This window comes from Haematobia irritans, chromosome 5, assembly GCF_050003625.1.
Source record: "Haematobia irritans isolate KBUSLIRL chromosome 5, ASM5000362v1, whole genome shotgun sequence".
NCBI classification, from domain to species: Eukaryota; Metazoa; Arthropoda; class Insecta; order Diptera; family Muscidae; genus Haematobia; species Haematobia irritans.
The window spans coordinates 123,974,247-123,995,639 of record NC_134401.1 but is presented as its reverse complement, the minus strand read 5'-3'; the positions used below and the strand labels follow the sequence as shown (position 1 = coordinate 123,995,639).

General features: G+C 34.3%; 1 protein-coding gene across 1 annotated transcript in view; it reads left to right on the top strand.

Moving 5' to 3' along the window:
* Positions 1-21,393, top strand: part of LOC142238680 (uncharacterized) — a 339,972-nt gene that overhangs the window by 25,720 nt on the left and 292,859 nt on the right. The window contains exon 2 of the mRNA XM_075310386.1: positions 15,213-17,824. Coding sequence (XP_075166501.1) covers positions 15,213-17,824 — 2,612 coding nt within the window. The remainder of the gene's footprint in view (positions 1-15,212; positions 17,825-21,393) is intronic.

Sequence of the window (21,393 nt, the reverse complement as noted above, 5' to 3'; positions counted from 1 at the left end):
TATGGCTTGCAGACCTTCTAAGAGAATCAAATTTCATCCGATCCGGCTCAAATTTGGTACATGGTGTTAGTATATGGTCTCCAACAACCATGCGAAAATTGGTCCACATCGGTCAATAATTATATATAGCCCCCATATAAACCGATCCCCCGATTTGGCTTGCGGAGCCTCTAAGAGAAGCAAATTTCATCCGATCCGGCTGAAATTTTGTACATGGTGTTGGTATATGGTCTCTAACAACTATGCAAAAATTGGTCCATATCGGTCAATAATTATATATAGCCCCCATATAAGCCGATCCCCCGATTTGGTTTGCGGTGCCTCTAAGAGAAGCAAATTTCATCCGATCCGGCTGAAATTTGGTACATGGTGTTAGTATATGGTCTCTAATGACTAAGCAAAAATTGGTCCACATCGGTCCATAATTATATATAGCCCCCATATAAACCGATCCCCCGATTTGGCTTGCGGAGCCTCTAAGAGAAGCAAATTTCATCCGATCCGGCTGAAATTTTGTACATGGTGTTGGTATATAGTCTCTAACAACTATGCAAAAATTGGTCCACATCGGAACATAATTATATATAGCCCCCATATAAACCGATCCCCCGATTTGGCTTGCGGAGCCTCTAAGAGAAGCAAATTTCATCCGATCCGGCTGAAATTTTGTACATGGTGTTGGTATATGGTCTCTAACAACTATGCAAAAATTGGTCCACATCGGTCAATAATTATATATAGCCCCCATATAAACCCATCCCTCGATTTGGTTTGCGGGGCCTCTAAGAGAAGCAAATTTCATCCGATCCGGCTGAAATTTTGTACATGGTGTTGGTATATGGTCTCTAACAACTATGCAAAAATTGGTCTACATCGGTCAATAATTATATATAGCCCCCATATAAACCGATCCCCTGATTTGGCTTGCGGAGACTCTAAGAGAAGCAAGTTTCATCCGATCCGGCTGAAATTTGGTACATGGTGTTAGTATATGGTCTCTAACAACCATGAAAAAATTGGTCCACATCGGTCTATAATTATACATAGCCCCCATATAAACCGATCCCCAGATTTGGCTTGCGGAGCCTCTAAGAAAGCAAATTTCATCCTATCCTATGGTCTCCAACAACCATGCAAAAATTGGTCCACATCGGTCCATAATTATATATAGCCCCCATATAAACCGATCCCCCGATTTGGCTTGCGGAGCCTCTAAGAGAAGCAAGTTTCATCCGATCCGGCTGAAATTTGGTACATGGTGTTAGTCCACATCGGTCTATAATTATACATAGCCCCCATACAAACCGATCCCTAGATTTGGTTTGGGGAGCCTCTAAGAGAAGCAAATTTCATCCTATCCGGCTGAAATTTAGTACATGGTGTTAGTATATGGTCTCTAATGAGCATGCAAAAATTGGTCCAAATCGGTGCATAATTATATATAGCTCCATATAAACCGATCGCCAGATTTGACCTCCGGAGCCCCTTGGAAGAGCAAAATTCATCGGATTCGGTTGAAATTTGGTACGTGATGTTAGTATATGGTATCCAACAACAATGCATGAATTGGTTCATATCAGTCCATAATTATATATAGCCCCCATATAAGCCGATCCCCAGATTTGACCTCCGGTGCCTTGTGGAGAGGCAAAATTCATCCGATCTGGTTGAAATTTGGTACGTGGTGGTAGTATATGATATTTAACAATCATGTCAAAAGTGGTCCATATCAGTCCATAATCATATATAGCCCCCATATAAACCGATCCCGAGATTTGGTTTTGGAGCCTCTTGGAGGAGTAAATTTCCTCCGAATCAGTTGAAATTTGATACATTGTGCTAGTATATGGCTGTTAACAACCATGCCTAACTAGGTCCATATCGGTCTATAGTTATATATAGCCCTCAGATAAATCGATCCCCAATCACACAAAAATTGGTCCATATCAACTTCATAATTGTATATAGCCCCCATATAAGCGACCCCAATTTACAATTCTGGCTCCCTACGTACTGTGCAAAAGTCCATATCGATTCGTAATTATTTGTAGACTTACATACCTTTTTGTCTAATATATACCACGTGTGGACTAACTCACAATTTAGAAAACGATTTAAGATACCACAACCCAAGTAATTCGATTGTGTATAACAGTCTTTGGTAGAAGTTTCTACGCAATCCATGAAGGGTACATAAGATTCGGCCTTGCCGAACTTACGGCCGTTTATACTTGTTAATAAATTACTTATTAGTTACTTGAGTTGCTGTAGTAAAATTAACTAATTTCATGACAAGAATTGTTTGAAAAGTTGGAAATAGAAGTGGAAGCAAACTCGGATTCTAAAAAAATACACACAACAAATAATGCATAAATAAATAAATGTGGGATTATTTAGATGAAATCTTTGTGCTTAATGCGGAGAAAATCCTTCTTCCAGCCTATTCATTTCCCTTACAGTAGTTTGTCTTTAGGAACTCTGTTTCCTCGACGCTTTTTCCAATGAAGACAATTTCATTCTCTGTTTCCAAGATTGCCAATCTTGGCTTCAATGTACGAGCGCTGAACATGGTTTAGTGTTTCACCCAATGTTGACATTTGCCCATATAAATCACAAATATTTCCATGAAATGGCAACCCTTTTCTCGTTTATTATAATGAAAGTACCGTTTGCTCTTGATGTCAGTAGATAACCAGATTAGCCACTCCATATTAAAATATCTATGGGTATTGTTCTCCTAAATTTTAGGTAATTTAGTATGTTGCCTTGATTGTGTCTCTTCTGATGGCTGTTGTAGTTTGTATGGCGATAATTCCCGTTATAACAAATGTATTGTTTTTAGATAATTATTATTTGTTTATGTGACAGTGTGTGTGTGTGTGTGTATTTTGGTTTTCGTGAGTGCCCTATAATAAATTTCAACAATTTAATTTATCAGTTGCATTCTCGTACACATGAATGGGATAGTACAACACCAAATACAATGAATAAATCTAGCACTAATAGCTATGCATGATGACATTAGATCAGACAAGAGACCGGCACCGACTATACTCTCTATAGAATGACATATTCATGCTGGAGAGGGGGATATAGCATACACACAATGTTATTTACGCGTATCGGTCAAATGTCAACTTGATCTGTCTGTCTGCCTATCGCCTGTGTCCCCTCACAATGGGTGATTTTAATGAATGTAAAGTTAATGAGAATGTAAAGCCGTATTCATTGTTACTGGCCCAACAATTCGTATGCAGATGAAGTTATTTACAATACACACTCTTAACACACACACACACATACAAATATAAGTACAACAATGTGTAACAACATGTGCACATATTTATATCTCTAATGAAGAGATTATATCTCCGAGATAGAGCAAATGAATTGGTCATATGTTTTGGGATGACTCTTCACTACAGCATTAAGTGTTTAATAGGTTTTAAAGACGGGCGTCAGTCAGTTAAGGTTATTTAGCGAAAATTTGCATATTTATTACTTAATTTGGTTAATTCTACGACAAATCAATTGTGACAAAGTGAGAATCCAAAGGTAATTACATATGAATTTTTATTATATTTTAGCTGTTATTTAATATGAGCTAAAAAATCGGGAAAATATATAAGCGTGCCAAAAAAAATTTTATCTAAGAAAACTATACCAAAAAATTACGAAAAAAAAAATATTTGAAAGTGTTTGTGAGTACACACAAACAGTTTTCTTATACGCTCCACCATAGGATAAGGGGTTATATTAACTTTGTCATACCGTTTGTAAAACATCGAAATATTCGTCTCAAACTAGAGCTGCAAAACTATCGATAGTCGCTCCATTCGATAGTTTTAAGTATAGTATCGATACTATCGGATTTTTTGCAACAATTAATTTTAAATGTTTTTCCTTAAACAAAAGTTTGCTCTTTTCTCTTGTGTGTTTGGAACTCATAAGTAAATTTATATTATTTAAAACGAATAAAAAACTAAAAACCCTATTTGAAGTGTTAATTACTAAAGTCCATTGAGAGTTATTGAAAACTTGTTGACAAAAAAGTCTTTCATTTTGAAATGGTGGAATTTTGTAAATTTTACGAACAACTTTTTACGAATATACGAAATATGTACTAAATATATTATATTAACTTTCCATTCTAAAAAGTTCGTGCTGTGAAACATTCGTGATTCGTCGTGATCCCGACTAATAGTCGAAGTCACGAAAAATTATTGTGAATCTTTAATCGTATTTGCGAAAACATACATGAGTATTTCGTGAATGTGCTTGAGAGAGTTCTTCACACACGATACACTCACAACGAAATTGTTAATTTTTAGGAAGAGAATTCTTTCAGAGTAGTTTGCACATAAGTTCGTTTGTCAAAAAAACTCGGATTTAGATAAAAGTATATAACATACTTACCTACGATAAAAATAAAATATGATGCGTTATTAATATTTAAACATTTGGAATCGCGATACCGATTTTTATTTGCGCGACCATGTACTTAGAAAGTTTCCTAATAATAACAATAAATGATATTTTATTGTTTGTATTTATTTATTTTTCGTTACTTAGCAACGTCATAATCAGTTTTGTCTGGCAATTACGCATTATAATTAAATCAATAACTTTTACACTTGGTCCAATTGAACATAGTAATTGATGTGTTGTAAATTCAATTATCGGGGAATTTGGATATTTTTTCCAGTTTTCCATTCAACCAATTATTTTTGTATTTGACTTAATAAAAATCGTACTTGGTATAATTTTTTCATTCAATTATGCCAGTAATTGATTTTTATTCTGCTTCATTTTTTTCTGTGTACAGAATAAAAGAAAATCCATTTAAAAATCTTTTTTAAAGGAATAAGACAAACATTAAAATAAATTAGAATTTTCCAATTTTTGTTTATTTCTACCTACTTTGGTATGTAGCATTGCCGGTATTTTTATAGCGATCTGGGTTTCTTCGATAGTATCGCTATCGGAAAATAAATATCGATAGTACCCTAAAACTAAAACTATCGATAGTGCTATCGATAGTGTTATGGATAGTTTTGCACCTTTATCTCAGACACCATAAAGTATATATTTAGGTCGTAGTGAAATTCTGAGTCGGTCTAGCGATGTCCGTCCGTTGCAATCACGCTATCTTCCGAACGAAAGAAGCTTTCGACCTGATACTTGTCACAAATAGTAGTTATTGATGTAGGCCGAATAGCTCCCATATAAACTGACCCCAAGATTTGGCTTGGGGTGGATCTAGAAAGATCAAATTTCATCAGATCCGGTTGAAATTTGGTGTTGGTATATGGCCTCCTACAATCTTGCAAAGATTGGACCATATCGATCTTTAATTATACATACAAACCCAAAATTTTATTTCTATTGAAAATTTTGTAAAATTTTATTTCTATAGAAAATTTCGTCAAAATGTTATTTCTTTAGAAAATTTTGTCAAAATTTTATTTCTATAGAAAATTTTGTAAAAAATTTACTTCTATAGAAAATTTTATCAAAATTTTATTTCTTCAGAAAATTTTGTCAAAATTTTATTTCTATAGGAAATTTTATCAGAATTTTATTTCCATAGAAAATGTCAAAATTTTCTTTCTGTAGGAAATTTTTCCAACATTTTATTTCTAAGAAAATTTTGTCATAAAATTATTTCTATAGAAAATGTTGTCAAAATTGTATTTCTATAGAAAATTTTATCAAAATTTTATTTCTATAGAAGATTTTGTCAAAATTTTATTTCTATAGAAAATTTTTCAAAATTTTATTTCTATAGAAAATTTTTCAAAATTTTATTTCTATAGAAAATTTTTCTCAAAATTTTATTTTTTTAGGAAATTTTCTTTTTTTTTCTATAGAATATATTGTCAAGATTTTATTTCTGTAGAAAATTTTGTCAAAATTTCACTTCTTCAGAAAATTTTGTCAAAATTTTATTTCTATAGAATATTTTGTCAAAATTTAATTTCTATAGAAAATTTTGTAAAAATTGTATTTCTTCAGAAAATTTTGTCAAAAGTTTATTTCTATATAAAAAATCTCAAAATTTTATTTCTATAGAAAATTTTTTCAAATTTTTATTTCTATACCAAATTTTGTCAACATTTTGTATTTATAGAAAATTTTGCAATAATTTTATTTTTATAGACAATTTTGTCAAATTTTTATTTTTATAGAAAATTTTGTCAAAATGTTATTGCTATGGAAAATTTTGTCAACATTTTATTCCATAAACATTTTATCAACATTATTTTTCTATAGCAAATTTCCTCAAAATCTTTTTCCAACAAAAAATAAAAATTTAAAAAAAAATTATTTCTATAGAAAATTTTCTGAAAATTTTATTTCCATAAAAAATTTTGCCAACAGTTTATTTCCATACAAAATTTTCTCAAAATTTTATTTCTATAGAAAATTGTGTCAGAAATTTATTCCTATAGAAAACTTTGTCAAAATATTATTTCCACAGAAAATTTTGTCAAAATTTCATTTCTATAGCAAATTTTGTCAAAATTTAATTTCTATAGAAAATTTTGACAAAATTTTATTTCTATATAAGATTTTGTCAAATTTTATTACATAAAAATTTTATTAACATTATTTTTCTATAGCAAATTTCCTCAAAATCTTTTTTCAACAAAAAATAAAAATTCTCAAAAAATTATTTCTATAGAAAATTTTTGTCAAAATTTTATTTCTATAGAAAATTTTGTCAAAATTTTATTTCTATAGAAAAATTTTTCAAATTTTAATTTCTATACAAAATTTTGTCAACATTTTTTATTTATAGAAAATTTTGCAAAAATTTTATTTTTATAGAAAATTTGGTCAAATTGTATTTCTATATAAAATTTTGTGAAAAATTTGACAAAAATTTTATTCCATAAAAATTTTATCAACATTTTTTATTTCCATAGAAAATTTTGCCAACATTTTATTTCGATACAAAATTTTCTCAAAATTTTATTTCTATAGACAATTGTGTCAGAAATTTATTCCTATAGAAAACATTGTCAAAATTTTATTTCCACAGAAAATTTTGTCAAAATTTTATTTCCACAGAAAATTTTGTCAAAATTTCATTTCTATAGCAAATTTTGTCAAAATTTAATTTCTATAGAAAATGTTGGCAAAATTTTATTTCTGTAAAAAAATCTCAAAATTTTATTTCTATAGAAAATTTTTTCAAATTTTTATTTCTATACAAAATTTTGTCAACATTAAAAACAGTAAACATTTGTGATAATTATCAACAAAATTTAACGGATCTAGTGGTTGAAATGAAATGAACCAACCAGAACAACGTGTAAGTTAGGTACATAGGTCGGATGTTTATTGTGATACTATACGTGATTTACTTCTCTCTTAGTAATGAGTGCTTCTATGGGTAGCTCAATGACAAGTGGACTCTTTTTTATAGCCGAGTTCAAACGGCGTTTCATATTACGATGAAGTACTTGAAGAAGCTTTGGAACACTCAGTATCCACCGCTGATACACATTTTGCTGTTTGGTCGAAACTGGGGTTGAATTCATGAGCAATGAGGGCCATTGCACAACGGTAGCTCCCACATAAGGCGCGCGGTGATGAATTCCCATTTATAAAAATTGCTTCAAATTGAAGCTCTTCCCTTTTGTGCGACTTAAGACACACTTTTTTCATGTTTAAAAAAGTCGCATGACGTAAGAAAGGTTGCAAAATACGACTAAAGTCGCATGATGCTAGAAAGGTTGCAAAATGCGACTAAAGTCGCACAACGGTAAGACTGATCTTAACGGACCTGTTTCTTTGTATCAATGAAAAATTTTTGCTGGCAAAATTTTAAAGAACTTCTATAAAACTCACAAGAAAGCTAAGAGTGGATGCCGATTCAAAATTTTATTTCTATAGAAAATTTGTTCACATTTTTATTTCTATACAAAATTTTGTGAAAATTTTGTCAAAATTTTATTCCATAAAAATTTTATCAACATTATTTTTAATTCTCTTAAAATTCTCAAAAAATTATTTCTATAGAAAATTTTCTGAAAATTTTATTTCCATAGAAAATTTTGCCACCATTTTATTTCCATACAAAATTTTCTCAAAATTTTATTTCTATGGAAAATTGTGTCAGAAATTTATTCCTATAGAAAACATTGTCAAAATTTTATTTTAACAGAAAATTTTGTCAAAATTTCATTTCTATAGCAAATTTTCTCAAAATTCCCATATGAACGACCCCCAGATTTGGCTTGCGGAGGCTCTAGAAGGAGCAAATTTCATCAGATCCGGTTGAAATTTGGTGTTGGTATATGGCTTCCAACAATCCTGCAAAGAGTGAACCATATCGATCCATAATTATCATACAAACCCAAAATTTTATTTCTATTGAAAATTTTGTCAAAATTTTATTTCTATATAACAATTTCTCAAAATTTTATTTCTGTGGAACATGTTCCCAAACGTGTATTTATATAGAAAATTTGGCCAAAATTTTATTTCTATAGAAAATTTTGTCAAAATTTTAATTCTATAGAAAGTTTTGTAAAAATTTTGTTTCTATAGAAACTTTTATTAAAATTTTATTTCTATAGAAAATTTTCTCAACATTTTATTTCTATAAAATTTAATTATTTCTATTTAATTTTCTCAAAATTTTATTTTTGTGCAACATGTTCTCAAATGTGTATTTATATAGAAAATTTTGCCAAAATTTTATTTCTATAGAAAATTTTGTCAAAATTTTAATTCTATAGAAAGTTTTGTAAAAATTTTGTTTCTATAGAAACTTTTCTTAAAATTTTATTTCTATAGAAAATTTTCTCAACATTTTATTTCTATAGAAAATTGTTGCAAAATCTAATCTAAGATTCCTCAAAAACTCAAACAAAAATGGTTCTTGCATTTGCAGAATCTGAAATAGTCTCGATATGTAGAAATTACAGCCGTATATATAGTCGGTAGATTGCCACACTACATGCAAAGAAAAAAAATACGTTATTTATGCAATAAAAAATTATTTTTGTCCAAAATCATTTGGTGTATATCGAGCACTGTTCCTTTCTGAATGTATGTCTTTAATAAGACTCATTTTGAAGTTTCATAGTAAAAATATATTATAGTAGTATGTAATGCCATACACTTTTTATTTGTTTCCAAAAGTTGTAATTGTAAGAAAGTGGCCAACTAAATGTATGTTTCTGTTAAATAAAGTTTCTTTACATCGGCTCGTAGGCGCCCAAAGCTATGCTCTATAAATATAACCTTATAACTGTAGAAGTTGCTTGTGCGTTGATGGTCATAACGTTGTCTGTTGATGACAATAACAGCAACGTAGCCCAGTGACTTACAAATTGTAAGGTCCGCGGTTCGATTCTCCGTCCAGGTGAAAGATAAATTTAAAAACAAAAATATATACAATCAAATAATTTCTTCTACATTGTTGGCATTACAGAATAAGGTGCTTAGAACTAAATACGAAGTGTGAAAGATGTGAGGGAAGATACAATTTGCCAGAAAATTTTATTTTTTTGACGTAATCTCGAATCAACGTTTATCAGAAAAAATATATACTTTTCTTCCAAATAATTTTCCTTAGAGCGAAAAGCAAATGAGAAACGATATTTGCTTGTCGTTTGGGAGGTAATAATTATTTTTTCGATATTTTTTGTAGTGTACTTGAGCATATATATAGCAACTTACCAACACGCAATTTCATAATGTTTACAACATTTGATTTCTCTATGTAAAAGAAAATTGTAAAAGTATAATTACCTCTAGCATTTCCTCTCGAGAGTCAACTTTTACGCCAATTCTAATAACCCGTCATTTCCATTACTTGTACTAAAGTTTTACGATTGGATAAACGAAGTTGATTAACAATTTATGTTCTTCACAGTCATTTTCAACTGTCTGGTGGTTATAGCGGAAAACAGCAATTATTTGGAGGCGAGGTGGTTGTAATAAGGGCTTTAGCAACTCCTTAAGTGGCGGTGGTAGGTTTTAGTGGATAGACAAAACGGATATACATTTTTATTTTTTTTATTATTGCAGTTTCTTTGCTATCTAATGCCACCCTCTCTTTCTTTATCAACAAAATTCAAAAATCCCCACCTATGTGATACATACACCTTTATTTCGCATGAAAATGCTTACCTTTGGCATTTGGGTTTGAGTAAAAGGTCCTTTCTTGTTATTTGCTAATACATATTTATAGCCATCAATTTACTGGACATTTATTTATGCATATGTTGTGGTCTACCATTTACTTCTTGCCCATAATACCCAGAGTCCGAGGACCGTGTGTCTACACGAAATTGTTATTAGCCTTTTTTTCATTTTGATGTAGAGGGTGGAGGGTTGTTATTAACGTAATTATCTTAAGGCTATAGCAAAACCAGCACCAAATTGGCCCTTACTTAAGATAAATTGAACATATTTATATTATATGCTAGAGAGTTTTTGTTATTTTTATCCCAAAAAAAAAAAAACAAAACGAATAAAAGTTTATTACAAATTAGTGTCTAATATCCTATGGTTTGAGTATATGTCCTGGAGAAATGTCCATGCTAGTCCTTTTGTGTAGGCTTGCATATTATAGTCTTACTTGGTTGGCACACGCCAGTAATTAAATGAGAAATATGATTTAATTAACTTATTTGTCTTTTCACATTAAATGCTTAATCGCACTAGAGTGATATAAGCAAAAAGTTGCTATTTTGTGACTAATTGCTAGATTCCAAAAAGATTACTATGAGTACCTACAATTATACTTAAGGTGGACTAGGATTATAAAATTATATTATCCTACGAGGTCCCCACTGGAAGCCTACACTGAAAAGAACGGTGACAAAAAAACAAAATTATTAATTTTAGAAAATTTAAATTATTTTTAGAAAATTATAACTAAACAATAATATTACAAAAGCTGACATCACACCGTTATCACAAACAAAACAAAAAATATTTTTTCGACAAATTCAAGAAAATTCATTTGACATAATTAATGTTTTTCACTTGTTTAGGTTAGGTTAGGTTAGGTTAGGTTAGGTGGTTTTCCGATGTATCAGGCTCACTTATACTATTCAGTCCATTGCTGAGTGCTGCCCGATTCCATGTTAAGCTCAATGACAAGGGACCTCCTTTTTATAGCCAAGTCCGAACGGCGTTCCTCATTGCAGTGAAACCACTTAGAGAAGCTTTGAAATCCTCAGAAATGTCACCAGCATTACTGAGGTGGGATAATCCATCGCTGAAAAACTTGTTGGTGTTCGGTCGAAGCAGGAATCGAACCCACGACCTTGTGTATGCAAGGCGGACATGCTAACCATTGCACCACGGTGGCTCCCAATTTTCACTTGTTTAAGAAAATTTTGTAGTTTGAAGGATAAAATTGGAGTTCAAAATTGAAAGAATGTCTTTTGAGTCATACGAACTTCAAGATGGGCGCATTTATAGTAAAATTTACAAATTTATAGAAATAACAAGTATATACAGCAGTAAGTTCGGCCGGGCCGAATCTTAAATACCCACCACAAGGAAACAAATATTAGGGTTTCCTTTGAAATTTCAGGAGGGCTTGAGGACTTGAGGACACTTCCCGAAGATAAATTTAAAGATTTCACCTATGAAGACTATATCAGATTCTGGATTTATAAGAACCATTTTTGTTTGAGTTTTAGAGGAAGCATTAACATCTCTTGTAAGTGTGCAAGAAAATTATAAAATAAAAGAAGTAAAATCTGGAAATTTTACATTGAGTTTCAAGCAATTTTCATGATCAGTGCGCCTTCTACACCCTCAAGAAGTCAAGTCGGTCTATATGGAGGCATTACCAAATGGACCGATAAAAACTTAATCCGATACACGTTTTTGTGAGCCTAAAATACCAGAATATTTACAATTTCAGGCAAATCAGATAAAAACTACGGTTTCTAGAAACCCAAGGAGTTTAATCGGGAGATCCTTCTTATGGGGGCTATACTAAAATATGGACCGGTACTCACCGTTTTCGGCACACCTCTTTATGACCCGAAAATACCTCTAGATTTCCAATTTCAGGCCAATAGGAGAAAAGCTTCGGATTCTAGAAGCCCAAGAAGTAAAATCGGCAAGTCGGTCTATATGGGGGCTATATCAAAAAATGGACCGATACTCACCATTTTCGGCACACCTCTTTATGGTCCTAAAATACCTCTATATTTCCAGTTTCAGACAAATTGGATAAAAACTACGGTTTCTATAAGCCCAAGACCCCAAATCGGGAGGTCGTTTTATATGGGGACCATACCAAAACATGGACCGATACTACCAATTTTTGGCACACGTATTTGTGGTCCTACAATACCTCTAGATTTCCAATTTCAGGTAAATTAAATAAAAACTGCGGTTTCTATAAGCCCAAGAAGTAAAATCGGGAGATCGGTCTATATGGGGGCTATAGCAAAATATGGACCGATACTCACAATTTTTGACACACGTATTTGTGGTCCTACAATACCTCTAGATTTCCTATTTCAGGTAAATTCAATAAAAACTGCGGTTTCTATAAGCCCAAGAAGTAAAATCGGGAGATCGGTCTATATGAGGGCTATACCAAAACATGGACCGATACTCACCATTTTTGGCACACCTCTTTATGGTTATAAAATACCTCTAGATTTCAAATTTCAGGCAAATTGGATAAAAACTTCGATTTCTATAAGCCCAAGACCCCAAATCGGGAGGTCGGTTTACATGGGGACTATATCAAAACCTGGACCGATACAGCCCATCTTCGAACTTGACCTGCCTGCAGACAAAAGACGAGTTTGTGCAACATTTCAGCACGATTCATTCATTATTGAAGACTGTAGCATGATTACAACAGACAGACATACGGACATCGTTATATCGTCTTAGAATTTCTCCCTGATCAAGAATATATACTTTATATAGTCGGAAATCGATATTTCGGTGTGTTACAAACGGAATGACAAACTTATTATACCCCCGTCACCATTCTATGGTGGTGTGTATAATGAACTATTTTGTGAGTAGTACGAATTTAGTAAATCTTTATTTGTGTATAATTTTTTCCCGTTTATTAGTTCATTTAACTACCTCACGAAAAAAATTATTAGAGTAAAGAAAACTTTCTCCAAACATAATAATTCCATGAACTAAAAACAAGTTCGGCCGGGCCGATTGGCGATCGATTTTGTTTTTTTGTTTTTAGCATGGTTGTTAGAGACCATGTATGGTTGTTAGAGACCATGTACTAACACCACGTACCAAATTTCAACCGGATCGGATGAAATTTGCTCCTCCAAGAGGCTCCGGAGATCAAATCTGGGGATCGGACTATATGGGGACTCCATACATTTATAGACCGATATTGATAAATTTTTGCATGGTTGTTAGAGACCATATACTAACAACACGTGCCAAATTTCAACCGGATCGGATGTATTTAGCTCCTTCAAGAGGCTCCGGAGGTCAAATCTGGGGATTGGTTTATATGGGGGCTATATATATTTATGGACCGATATGGATAAATTTTTGCATGGTTATTACAGGCCATATTCGTATACAACGTACCAAATTTCAACCGGATCGGATGACTTTTGCTCCTCTAAGAGGCTCCGTAGGTAAAATCTGGGGATCGGTTTAAATGGGAGCTACATATAATTATGGGCCGATGTGGACCAATTTTTGCATGGTCATTAGAGAACATATACCAACACCATATACCAAATTTCAGCCGGATCGGATGAAATTTGCTTCTCTTAGAGGCTCCGCAAGATAAATCGGGGGATCGGTTTATATTGGGGCTATATATAATTATGGACCGATGTGGACCAATTTTTGCATGGGTGGTAGAGACCATATACCAACACCATGTACCAAATTTCAGCCGGATCGGATGAAATTTGGTTCTCTTAGAGGATCCGAAATCCAAATCGGGGGACAGGTTTATATGGAGGCTATATGTAATGATTTACCGATATGAACCAATTTCTGCGTGGTTGTTAGAGACCATATACTAACACCATGTACCAAATTTCAGCCGGATCGGATGAAATTTTCTTCTCTTAGAGGCCTCGAAAGCCAAATTTGGAGGTCCGTTTATATGGGGGCTATACGTAAAAGTGGACCGATATGGACCATTTGCAATACCATCCGACCTACATTACTAACAACTACTTGTGCCAAGTTTCAAGTCGATAGCTTATTTCGTTCGGAAGTTAGCATGATTTCAACAGACGAACGGACGGACATGCTCAGATCGACTCAGAATTTCACCACGACCCAGAATATATATACTTTATGGGGTCTTAGAGCAATATTTCGATGTGTTACAAACGGAATGACAAAGTTAGTATACCCCCATCCTATGGTGGAGGGTATAAAAACAATTGCATATCGCTATCTTACCCAACAAAAGTTTTTAAGGATTTTTATTATACTAGGTACATTTTCGTACACTTGTGTTAATCTTTTTGTAGTTCATCGTTTTCGGTAAATTCTTAAAGTCACCAAGGCATCCAAATTTTATCAGATAAACGTGATTTTGTCATATTGTCGACGAACCATTGATTTTTATTTTATGTGGCACGAATTCCATTTCACATGAACTCATCATTCAAAGGAGGATCCGATCGTTTACTCATGTATAATAAATTCTTACTCAAGGTGTACCATAAATGTTTCTTAACTCAATTTGAAACCTAAGGAGCGTTCGCACTGAATGAAGACTTCATTTAAATTATAAACATTCCTAAAAAGACATAAATTTAACAAATTGGTATTATTTTTTGGGATCCGGAAAATCCCGGGACTCGAAATAAAAAATCCCGGGATTCAGGATTAATTCCGTCCCCAAAAAAACAGGTTTTATCCCAAATGACAGCCCTAGATCCCATAGATTATTTTTGCTAACCTGTAGTATATCCTCCGGTAAGTATTAATAGGAAGACTAAATAATAAAGAATAAATGTACTTAATATAGTCTGAAATCTACATTCCGATTAAGATCATTTATACCATAACGCAAACTTAATATCAATCTCAAAGAAATGAAATGAAATTACAAATGAAAAAATAAAAAAAAAACACACACACACTTTTTTATAACAACTAAAATCGCCTCCACACATAGCCTATATTCAAACCCTTTTGTTTCACTCTAGTGTTGAAGTCTAACAGCCACAATCTCTATTCTCTGTGTATATTTACAGCGTGCTTCTTCGATACATTGCAATCAGCAACATGTTGCCACAATCAATGTTGATAATGAACATATCGTAAACACTATTAATAACAACAACAGCAATAGTAATAATAATAACAACAACGTCATCAGCTGCTCAATTACCACAATAAACGAGAGCACAGAGCCTGCAGTACAACTATATCAACAACAACAACAACACCAACAAACACATAGTGATAATGAAGCAGAAAGCGAAGAAGCACTGATTCATCAAAGAAATCAGCTGGTGCTGGTGGACCATGATCAAAACACACAACACAAAAAGACGAATACCATATCACAACAAACCGAAGAACAAGAGCAAACGAAAACAGAAAATAAACAAAATAATAATTTTATATGGTACCATCAGCAACGACCTCTCCAACATCAACCTCAGCACCACCACCACCACAACCCCCATCACGAGCACACTCACCAAATGCTCTATCAAGTGTTGGGCACTAGCGAAATATATGACCAAAGCATGGAGTATGATAAAATGAACCCTCTAACCACTACGTTACAACAAATGAATGCATACACACCAAAACATTTTCTCTACAACAGAGAGCCGAGAGAATTCATGTACTCAGTGTATTGCCATAGTAGAAATAGCGACAGCAATGCGTTGTTGCTGAGAGGAGAATTGCCACCGTATGAGACAACGGCATTGCCACTGCCGATCAGTTTGACGCGTTCATTTGAGGTAAACACATCGTATGGAGGAGGATTAAGCGCGTCGTCGCATCCATCGCATTTTTATAATACAGCGGATACGTTTAAAACAAGTTTCGTTGGAGCAACAGCATCAAAAAAGAACACCACGTCGGGTGATAGTAGTAACAGTAGTAGCTCCACCACCAATACAAACACTGAGACAACGACCACGTATAATTTAACACCCAATAAATGTTTAGCAGAATTGGAACGTTTATATGCCGAATTTCGGGCCAGTGAAAGTTTAAGAGAAAAACGTTTACGCGAAACGCAAGGCGAAAACGTAGCGGGGACGGTTGATTCGTGCGAAAATACGGCGGTAAATATGCGTCTCAATGTACCAGCCGCTGCCACGGGCAATGGCATCACTTCTACCACCACCACCACCTCTACAACTTCTTCGGAGGTTTGTGGAAGCGCCAAAAATAATAGTGGTGGTGTTGATACCACAAATAAAGTGAATCCAAGTACCAGTAGTGTTTTCCTAACAACAACAAATAGTGTAACGGCCTTAACAAATCCATGTCAACGTACACCAAGTTTAACCATACAAGTGAATCAGAATCCAAGTCATACGAATGTGAATAACGCCGTTACCAATGATAGTGTCAATAACAACAATAACAACAATGTTGGGGAACATGCTTCCCAAATTCATTTAAATCAGGCCATAGTGAATTCGCCAAAAGCAACAACAACAATGGCTAAAAATGGTGTTAGTGTGATAAATTGTAATTATGTGAATAATTCTTCAACAACAACTACTAATAATGATAATAATAATACCAATAATAATAGTAACAACAACAACAACAACAGAAGTATTACCAATCTAAGCGATATGTCAACAAATACAAATCTCAATATCTCTTATGTAAATAGCTCTCAAGTGATTACCACAAATCCTCCAACACCTACGAAACGAATAAAGAGCGGTAGTAGTAATGGTAACAGTGATAATAGCCCTTCAAAAAATAATCGCAATCGTAGTGATATACATGGAAATGGTGGGGGGAAAAATTCCAATACCACCCCATCCAATCATAGTTCAGTGCCTAAAGTGTTAAATATTGAAAATAATAATAATGCAAATAATGAAAATACAAAAAATAACCAAGTGAAAAATGCAAATGGTAACCCTACGATCAAGGATAATTCAAATGGGCCAAATACCAGTGTTAATGTCATTCAAATCAATGGTCAAACGACATCACCTTCTCGTACTTTTACCTCGACAGAATGTCAAACTGATGATCTATCTTCGGTCCAATTAAGATCGCCCAGATCTCACGGACAAGCTCAAACGCCCTCACGGGATTCTACCGCCTCGGCAACACTGGGCAATAATCGTGATCAAAGACGCCGTGAGAGACGTGAACGACGTCATCTACATCATACCGCCTCGATGATGGTTGCTCCCACTCACTCACATCATCCAGGGCGTCATTCTCATTTGGATCGTCATTCTATGCCGGCTCCACCATTGCCACCCATATTACATCCACCCCATTTACATCCGGGTTTGGTTCAAAATCCCCATAATGTTGCCATGATGCGACCTATGTTGCCCGACATTTTACACAATCATTACCCGCCCCCATATAGTGCGTTACCCTCGCAACCACCTCCACCACCACCTACAATGGGTGTAAGTGCCAGTATGTCTAGCCATCCGAATGCTACGACATTGTCACAATTTACTCATGCCTGTCCACCGCCACCACCTACGGCGGGTGTTACTCTATTGGGTCCACCACCACCACCGCCACCAGCGGGTACAACAATGCTGACATCGGTGATATCAACGGTTCCTATACCAGGTGCCACACCAATGGTTAATGATGGCAGATTTACATTGCCATTGCCGATTATGAGAAGGTAAGTGTGAGTTTATTACTGGATAGTATAATAAGGTTATTTTGCAACAAATCAGCTGTTTTAATCAGCTGAGTAGGAGCAAATCAGCTGTTTTTTATCAGCTTAGTAAAAATAAGTACTTCTAGAGCGGGATTTTTCTTCTTCTTTAGTGTTTTTAGAGTGAGAGATTTTTCAAATTTGTGCGTTATTACAAAAACCGTGTCCCTGTTCATAGGTAGGGTCCCTATTTTTTTATTATGTCCGCCTCAGATTTTGATTGATTGAATATGTAGATTCTCATATACCAGGGCAGATTTTACAGTTAGTTATTACCGTTTATTCTGCCGTTGGTGCAGACAAGAGTTTGAAGGCAGATTTTTCTCAGATTTCTAATTTATATTTCTGAATATATTGAATTAGGTCCTTCAAGTTGAGAGGGTCGCATGCTTTTAGAAGATCAGCTACGTTTGCATATTTATTAAAACGTTGGAAATTCTTTCTTTCGTTTTCAAGGGAAAATTATGTGCTGTGCGTTTTCTTCCAGTTCGTAGATGTCACATAGTCATTCAGTCAATTGTGATACCACAGTGGTGAACTTCCCGCTTATCACTGAGTGCTGCCCGATTATATGTTAAGTTCAATGACAAAGGGACCTCCTTTTTATAGCCGAGTCCTAACGGCGTTCCACATTGCCACCACATCGAGAAGCATTGGAACACTCTGCAATGCCACCAGCATTACTTATGTGGGATAATCCACCGCTTTACTTTATGGTGTTTGGTCGATACTGGTTTTGAACCAACGACCCTGTGTATGCAAGGCGGACATGCTAAACATTGCACCACGGTGGTGCAATGGTTAGCATGCCCGCCTTGCATACACAAGGTCGTGGGTTCGATTCCTGCTACGAGTCCTTTTTATAGCCGAGTCCGAACGGCGTTCCACATTGCAGTGCAACCACCTAGAGAAGCTTTGAAATCCTCAGAAATGTCATCAGCATTACTGAGGTGGAATAATCAACCGCTGAAAAACTTTTTGGTGTTCGGTCGAAGCAGGAATCGAACCCGAATTTGTGACAAGTGGTGTAATGATTTTATCTAATGATTTTTATTTACTTCAAAAGAAAATTTTTAGCATAAAAAACTTATTTTGTCTAAAATTTTGTTCCTCAGAAAAAATCTACTTTCAGTTTATATATTTGTGTTAAATTTAATTTTTTAAGTGTATCACAGGATTTTTAACTAAATTTTGGGTCTCTTTTTGTATTATTTACATACTTAAAATTTTTGGGGGTTTTTGAAAAAAGTTTAGACCAATTTAGGGTTTTTTTTCTTAAGATTTGGGGGGAAGAATCAAAAATTACCTGGCAACACTGCTCTCGTCCCAACGTTGCCAGGTGTTTGTGCCGGTTAGGAATATCTTATGAATCTTTCATCAAAGGTGGTGCTAGATTATCATGACCAGTTTTAAAAACTCATTGGAACGTCTCACAAAAAAAAAAATAGACAGACGGACAAGCAGGGTAAGATCGACTTAGACTGTGATTCTTAGTTGGGAGTCATGATATAAATTTTTTTAAGGACAATTTCATGAATACTCTTTTCTATATCCTGGCCGTATTGTTGGTGTAAAATTACGTTCTTGAATACTTCTTTTCAAGGTTTCGTACATCTCCGTTTCGGGTGGATTTATCATTAAGTCGCTTACCTCAGAGAGAACGTTTGCATCAATGGCTCCAACAATTGTATGAAATTTGGTTGAATCCGATATTATTCCAGATGTAATGAATTGACTCTCAACTTGCTTGAACCAAATCGCCGGGTTATTTCGCCAGAATGGTGGAATTTTCACAGAAACACGGGATATTTCAACCGCTCCTGTTGGTATCGGGTCGTCCAAAATAGAATTCATCGATATATTTCCCTGAGCCATTGGTGGAGACATTCCTGCTACCAGTTCTTCTTGATTGTCTCGGGTTTCGTTCTCTCTTCTAGGATTTAGAACTGGAGAACGAAACATCTTTTTATAATTCGATCGTTTGTCGGGGTCACCAATTGACGTGGTATTTTGTAATTCAAAAATTGAAACACAAATTTTACAAAAAAAGATGGTAGATTTATTTTTTCTTTTTAACACGTCTACAAATATCTTCTAACTAACTCAAAGAAAATATGTATTGGAAAATTATGGCAAGCAACAAAAATGGAATGCCTACTAGATATTCTCTTGCAAATTTCAAACAGAAATACATTATGCTAGCACTACATACTTGACAAGAATGGTACGTGTTGCTCTATTAATGCATCAGCTTTTATCCGATCGAAATACTCTATGACCAAGATGGGATGCTGGTGGTGAGTTTCGTAGCAAGTGAAAAGATTATACGTTTCAAGTGACACTTCGGTACGTCCTATCAGCCACACGTCTGCACTTGCTTGGTCTCAGTTGGGCCAGAACTACCCTGATTTGCTGTGGGAGGTCTATTTCTCCAGTGCGGTAGTTGGACTCGGAGAACACGAGTTGCCTTGTAGCTTTTCTCACCGTTTCAGCTACAGTCTCCTCAGGAGTCCCTTTCAGATTTAGAAGCTCTATTTTGTACTATTAGATCTCCGGCTTTAGACAGTGAAGATCAAATCCTACATTCCTGTGTGGTGGTTGTCCTTCCACAACATTGTGATTTGGATAGTTGGGTGATAACAAGTCAGGAGATTCTGTTTTGACAACATATTATTACGTCTACGCACGGTGAAAATCTTGGTCTCGATATGCAAATGATCCAATTGCGAAGACACCACAAGGTCCGCATGTTATTCCACTGCGTTTGGAATCTGTAATGATAAACTTTGTGGGAATTTTTATATTGGTTTAGAAAAGAATTCTGATTAATATCGAAGGATTTATACGATTTTGTCGAAGGATTTATATGATTTGTAAAGGAAGTAGTTCCATAGTTAAACAATATCACTCCAATCTCCAACGATTTGTAAACGAAGTAGTTCCATAGTAGCTGAAATTAACGAGTTAAACAAGATCACTCCAATCTCATATAGTTCCCCATGTTCGATATTCTAGGACAGCCATTAAACTCATGCCCCATCGAAATTAGTAAATTAAATTTGCATATATTTTGGATGAGCTAGACGAATGAGAAACCAAATAAACGTATTACTTGTTTTTTCGGGACTTATCCCATGTTATTGATTGTATTGCATCGACTCGTATATTTGGGAAATGGAAGATATACAAATATGCTTGCTTCGAAATTAGGACGTACTTAAGGCACCCTAAGCACTCCACAAGGTCCCGCCTCTTGCTACGCTTAGGAGAGGTCAAAATAAAGATGACAAAATCGAACCTTGTTTTTAGGTTCTTAGAGAAAACGGAAACGACCTCCTAAGACTGCAACAAAAGAGATTTTGTTGATTGAGAAAATTTTCTTAGCATTCGGTTTCCCATTATTCCAGACTTTATTCAGAATATTGAACATAGTTTAAGCTCAAAATACTTTCAGAATTATCGCTTATTCATCTCCTATCAATTGGACTAGTTTACAGTAACGTTTATACATCGGTTTCAATACATCCCATCAA